Source organism: Aedes albopictus, chromosome 3 (assembly GCF_035046485.1).
Source record: "Aedes albopictus strain Foshan chromosome 3, AalbF5, whole genome shotgun sequence".
In the NCBI taxonomy this organism is placed as follows: domain Eukaryota; kingdom Metazoa; phylum Arthropoda; class Insecta; order Diptera; family Culicidae; genus Aedes; species Aedes albopictus.
Genome location: NC_085138.1, coordinates 96,987,141 through 96,993,490, shown reverse-complemented (window position 1 = coordinate 96,993,490; position 6,350 = coordinate 96,987,141). Strand labels below are relative to the sequence as shown.

At 40.7% G+C, this 6,350-nt stretch overlaps 1 protein-coding gene across 1 annotated transcript; it reads left to right on the top strand.

Annotated features, from left to right (window-relative positions):
• Window positions 1-1,470: 1,470 nt before the first annotated feature.
• LOC134290287 (uncharacterized protein K02A2.6-like) lies at window positions 1,471-4,283 on the top strand. Its single transcript, XM_062857388.1, has 3 exons — window positions 1,471-2,218; window positions 2,301-4,118; window positions 4,195-4,283. The coding sequence occupies exons 1-3, from the start codon at window positions 1,471-1,473 to the stop codon at window positions 4,281-4,283; spliced, it is 2,655 nt and encodes an 884-aa protein (XP_062713372.1).
• Window positions 4,284-6,350: the final 2,067 nt, after the last annotated feature.

Below are 6,350 nucleotides of genomic sequence, written 5' to 3'. Positions count from 1 at the left end.
CCTACCAAGAGTTCGTATGGGAATTTCTTCAGATGTTAGTAATGAAATCCACCCAGGAGTTCCTGTGGTAATTTCTCCAGGAGATCCATGGAAATTCTTCGAAAAGGTCGTCCAGGAATTTCTCCAGAGGTTCTTTCAGGAGTTTCTTTTTTTGTTCTTTTTTTTAAGAGTATCTATGAGAATTTCTCTAGGAGTTCCTATTAGAGTTCTATGAGATTTACTCTAGGAATTCTTATGAGAATTTCTTCAGGAGTTGCCATGGAATTCAGGAGTTCCCTGTGGAATTCATCTAGCAGTTCCAATGCAAATTCCTACAGGATTTCCTGCGGTAAATTCTCCTGGAGTTCCCATAACAACTCTCAAAAAGTTAATACGTGTTTTCTTCCGTAAGTACTTACGGGCTTTTCTCCAGGAGTAGATACTGGAATTCCCGCAGGAGTTCCTGCGGGAATTCTTCCAGTGGTTCTAATGCGGATTCCTAAAAGAGATTTTATGAAAAATCCTAGAAGAGCTCCTACTGGAATTCTTCGAGAAATTCTTCGTACGGAAATTCTTTCAGAAGTTTTTATTCCAAAAATTCCTATTGGAATTGACACGGGATTTTCTTCTGGAGTTCCAACGGGAAATTTCTAAGTGTTTTAATGGAAATTCCTCAACAAGTTTCTATGCAAATTCCTCGCGGATTTCCTTCGGAAGCTTCTCCAGGAGTTATTACAGAAATTACTATTGGTATTCCTCCAGGAGTTCGTATAGGAATCCCTTCAACTGTATTAATGGGAATTCCTGCAGATTTTATTACTGGAATTCCTCCCAAATTACTTATGGAAATCCCCCCAGAGGTTCCTAGGAGTTGATGTGGAAGTTTTTTCAGAAGTTTCTACGGGAGTTCCTGCAGCAGCTACTACGACATTTAGGAGTTTCTTTGGGAATAACTGGGAAAGCATCGAGGAATTGATACTGCAAATAATCCAGAAATTGATTTGGGAATTTCTTTAGGAATTCTTACGGAGATCGCAACTAGAGCTACTTCGGGAATGTTTACATGAAAAAAAGGGAATTCCCCCAGAATTTTGTACGGGACTTCTGGAGTTCTTACGAAAATTCCACCAAAAGTTGATAGGGAAATTTCTCAAGGATATTGCAAATTTTCCTAAAAGTTGTTTCGTAAATCCTTTCAAAGACATTCTTCCAATAGTCTAGGAATCCTACAAGACATTTCTCCAGGAGCATATTTGGTACTTCCTTATCCCTTTCCTTCCCACGAACTATTTTTATGCACAGGTATGATACGCCGTAAATTGTTTTACTAAAATTAAAAAGATTAAAAATTTAAAAAAAAAAACAGAAGTTGAATTAGAATACATTTGTTTCATAAAAAAAAACTGCATTCTTTTGTTTTAGTACGTAAACGCGCTATCCCTTGCAGACGTTTTAGTGGAATGTTGTATTGGCTCGTCTAGTCCCATCCAAATGCTTATCGACTCCGGCGCGGACGTTAACGTTATCGGGGGTAAAGACTGGCTTCGCCTTGAGCAAGAGTACAAGGCAGGATTGGCCAATCTCAAGTTTGTTGAACAATCGAACCCTAAAGATCTCCGTGCATATGGTACACACAGTCCTATGAAAGTAGAATGCATATTTCAAGCACAGATTGTTGCAGTGGAAGGCAAAGCACCTGCCATTCAAGCGATATTCTACGTTGTACGCAACGGATCAAGATCGTTGTTAGGTCGATCAACGGCTAGTGATATGGGGATATTGCACGTTAACGCAACGGTTAACCATCTAGACAAACTAAACGATCTAACCGTCTTTCCTAAAGTACCTGAAGTTAAGGTAAAATTTAGCGTTGATGAAACAGTACCACCCGTCCGAAATGCGTACTATAACGTTCCTGCGGCATTTCGAGAAGCAGCCAAGAATCGACTGGCGGAAATGGAATCACAGGGTATTATCAAGAAAGTCACCAGTGCATCCAACTGGATTAGCGGTATGTCCGCAGTTGCCAAGGGAAAGGACGACTTTCGCCTCGTGGTCAATATGCGAGGTCCAAACAGAGCAATCAATCGAGAATACTTTCGTCTCCCATTGCTCGAAGAGATGAAAGTGCAACTCCATGGGTCCAAATTCTTTGCCAAACTCGATCTCAAAAACGCTTTCTATCATCTCGAACTTCATCCCGAATCTCGTGATTTAACAACATTCCTAACGGAAAATGGTATGTGTGCATTAAATATAAGCATTAGAGCTTCCTTTTAAATAGTTCCTTTGTGCATCTGTTCTTTTTTTCACCTTGTCAGGTATGTACCGATTTACCAGGTTGATGTTCGGGGTGAACTGTGCCCCCGAAATCTTCCAAAGGGAAATGACACGGATCCTTAAGGATGTTAAGAACAAAATCGTCTACATCGACGATGTTCTTATGTTTGCGAGTTCGCTGGAAGATTTGCGTAAAACTGTGTGCGATGTGTTGGAAAGGTTGCGGTCAAACAATCTAACTTTAAACGCTGCCAAATGTGAGTTCGACAAAACTCGCCTGAAATTCTTAGGTTACGAACTCGACGAACACGGTTCTCACGTTGACGATGCGAAAATCAAAAGCATACAACAGTTTCGAGAGCCCAGTACGATATCTGAATTGCGCAGTTTTCTCGGATTGGCTTCTTTCGTCAGTCCTCACGTGAAGCATTTTGCGGACATCACTAGCCCCTTATGGGAAATTATTGCCAGTAAATCCTGGACATGGGGAGCTAAACAGAGCGCCGCGTTTAACACGGTTAAAGAACAGATTATAAAATGCTGTGTTACACTGGGATTTTTCTCCGAAGACGACAAAACGATTCTGTACACAGACGCCTCACCTGTAGCACTTGGCGCCGTTTTGGTACAGGAAGATTTGCAAGGCAAGTCAAGAATCATTAGTTTTGCGTCTAAATCCCTTACCATTACGGAGAGAAAATACGCTCAAAACCAACGAGAGGCTCTTGGAGCAGTCTGGGCCGTCGAACATTTTTCGTTCTTTTTACTCGGTCGACACTTCACGCTGCGAACTGATGCTCAGGGAGTATCATTTATTTTGAATCGATCTCGTGAGGACTCCAAGAGAGCTCTCACACGAGCCGATGGTTGGGCGCTACGGTTGAGTCCTTACAACTACACGGTGGAATACGTACGGGGCGCGGATAATATCGCTGATCCTTCATCACGATTGTATAGTGGAGAAGACAAGCCATTCGACGAGGAAAACAGCCCATGGGAGATTGCAAGCCTGGAAGCAAACACCATTGAGTTCATCACGGAAAACGAAATAAAGGCAGCTACATCTGAAGACAAAACCCTTCAAGAAGTCATGGACGCTCTCAAGTCTGGACATTGGCCAAGACACTTGCGAAGATACCAGCTTCTCGAAAACGACTTAGATACTCGAAATGGTATGCTAGTGAAAACCGGTTGCGTGATTATCCCTGAAACCCTTCGAAAACGAACGTTGGAAGTGTCGCACCAAGGCCATCCTTCAGCCGCCAAGCATAAGAGTATCTTGAGACAGCGTGTGTGGTGGCCCGGAATGAATCAGGATGCTCAAAAGTGGGTAGACGCGTGTGCAACTTGCGCTGTTAATGGTAGACCCGAAAAACCAACCCCAATGCAACGTATCTTTGCTCCAAAAGCAGTGTGGGAGACCATCGCCTTGGATTTCAACGGCCCATACGCGAGGTTCGGTGGAATCTCCATCTTAGTTGTCGTTGATTACAAATCGAGGTATTTAATAGCTCGGCCGGTAAAATCCACTAACTTTGAACAAGTCAAGAAGGATCTCGAGGATGTGTTTGAAAGAGAGGGCACTCCAAAGTTTATCAAATCAGATAATGGCCCTCCTTTTAACGGCCAGGACTACAAAACCTACTGTGAGAGTCGCGATATCACCACAATTTTCTCAACCCCGCTATTTCCACAACAAAACGGTCTGGTAGAGAGCTACATGAAGCTAATAAATAAAGCCATGGCAAGCGCTACACTGAACGGAACGAGTTACGTCGAAGAGTTGAGTATGGCAATCCAGGCTCACAACGCAGCATGCCACAGTGTAACCCAATATCCTCCGGAGGAAATCATGTCAGGTCGAAAAATCAAAAGATGTCTTCCATTGGTCACTTTTGAAAAAACCTCAGTCAATGAAGAACTATTTTCTAAAAGGGATCGAGAGGCGAAAGAAGCAGGAAAGAAACGGGAAGACCAACGACGAGGAGCCCGACCTTGCCGAATCAATCCTGGAGACACCGTAATAGTCGAACGACATACACACAGCAAGGGAGAATCGAGATTTTTACCGCGGCGATACAATATAAATCTACTATCACACATGTGGTCGTTGCTGACCGAGCGGTATCAGAGCATACATCTACTGTCACACAAAAGCGTTTCCGAAAAAAAGTGCTTGAACAAAGGTTATTGAAAATTGGCCAAATTTTAAGAAATCAACTAAAAAAAATCGCTTTTCGTACACATGTAGCGTATGGATCAAGGTATCTCCTGATTTTTTTTTGTGGTGGAAAATGTTTTTCGTTTTTTTAATAAAATTTCCCTGAAAAATGGTCTTAAGTTCGTTGAGAATTAATGGTACTCTAGAGCAACCACGGGAAGTAGAGGGTTAATGTTCTTCTCCTAGAATTCTTTCGAGAATTTCTCCTGAAGTTCTTACGAAAATTCTTCAATTACTTCCTGAGCTTCCTAAGCTTAAATTTGAAATACACAAAAACATAAAAAAACTCCTCTGATAATTCTCCTAAGAGTTGCTCCAAAAATTACTACAGCAGTTCCTCCTTCATTATTTTTTAAGAATTTTTCAAAGATATCTTTCTCTGAGATTCTTCCACATTCCTGAGATTCTTTACTAATATTCCCGCAGGTGCTCTTGGATAATTATTTCAGGAGTTATTCCGTGGGACCCCTGGGACCTCTTCGTAAGTGTTTCCCCTTTGTTTTCATTACGGGTTTCTTTAGGAATTCTTGCAGGAGTGACCCAAAATGCCAATGAAAAAAAAAATTTGCAAAAATTTCTTCTAGGAATTTAACTAATTTTTCGAGAAGTGAAGTTTCTTCGCGTATTTCTATAAAACCACTTCAGATTTTTTTAGGGCATAAGTTTCTTCTGAGATTTTTCTGGAAATTTCAGGGCTGTTACAACGGTCGCGGATTTCGCGAAAACCGCGATTTTCGCGGATTTGTCGTGGATCTATGTGCCACGACGCGGATTTCGCGGATCCTTGAAATTTGGTTGCGGTTTTCGCGGATTTGTCTGATTTAAGTCGCGCATTTCGTGGATGCCTATCTGTATGGCAGTTGTAAATAACTTTAAAACCAAGTTTCTGTCAAACATTATCTTTTGCAGCTTCAAAGTAGTTTTAAGTAGAAACTTTTCAAAACAAAAAGTTGAAACATTTCAAAACTACAATATATATTGAAAGACGCAATATTATGCAAATTTCTCCAACAAGTCAAAAGTTTTTTAAATGGAATGACAGCAGATATCACGAATGTTTGCGAATTTTGTTGAACCGATGTTATATCTTCGTAAGAAAAACCATATGAAAAGATTATTGGTGTCTCTACAATTTCTCTAGATTCTGATGGTATTTCCTAAATTGCAGTGGCGTCGCGTAACCTCACTTTTTACCTGTGCACCAAGTATAAATTCTTGAATTTTTTGAACAAATTTGCTTGTAATAATTAGAAAATGGCGACAATATATAATACATCTCTGATGTTCTGCAAGCATTAACACATAATAACATGAAAAATGAAGGAAAGTAGTCGATTCTATCAATGAATTAACTACATCGTCTGTTTTCCTACTCTCCGCATCGACCAATGTGGCGCTAGCTTCTATGCGCGAAAAATCGCTAAAAGTAAATCGCAAAAATATTGTATGGCGAATAGCATCTAAATGCAAATTTATCGAAGTGGAATACATTATTCGAAAAAATATTTGGTAGTGGTTGGGCACAATGGTGACTACTATTAAGCCTACCAAATATTTTTTCAGGAAAAGCTTTCTATTTCAAGTAATTCAAGTTTAGATGTTTTTCACCATACAAAATAAAATGGATTTACTCCTGCTGATCAACTGTGGGTGTGCGCCAATCGGGTAGTCCATTCCCAGCATTCTTTCAATGAATGGCTGTGTATGTTTACATTATACTAGATTAGACTGGGTCATTTTGTGTTGAAAAGTTCAATGAAAACGAATATTTCACGTTCTGCCTTCAGGCCTAAGGTTGGTGAGCTCTGTTTCGACTAGTACGCGAAGATCCCGCTACCTGGCGGGCAACAGCGGTCACTTCATTCAAACG

Bases quoted from the DNA above. Each gene is read 5' to 3' on its own strand.
- LOC134290287 (XM_062857388.1), top strand. From the start codon at position 1,471: ATGCTTATCGACTCCGGCGCGGACGTTAACGTTATCGGGGGTAAAGAC. The intron at 2,219-2,300 runs GTATGTGTGCAT...TCACCTTGTCAG, and splicing joins AACATTCCTAACGGAAAATG to GTATGTACCGATTTACCAGG. The intron at 4,119-4,194 runs GTCGAAAAATCA...ATTTTCTAAAAG, and splicing joins TCCGGAGGAAATCATGTCAG to GGATCGAGAGGCGAAAGAAG.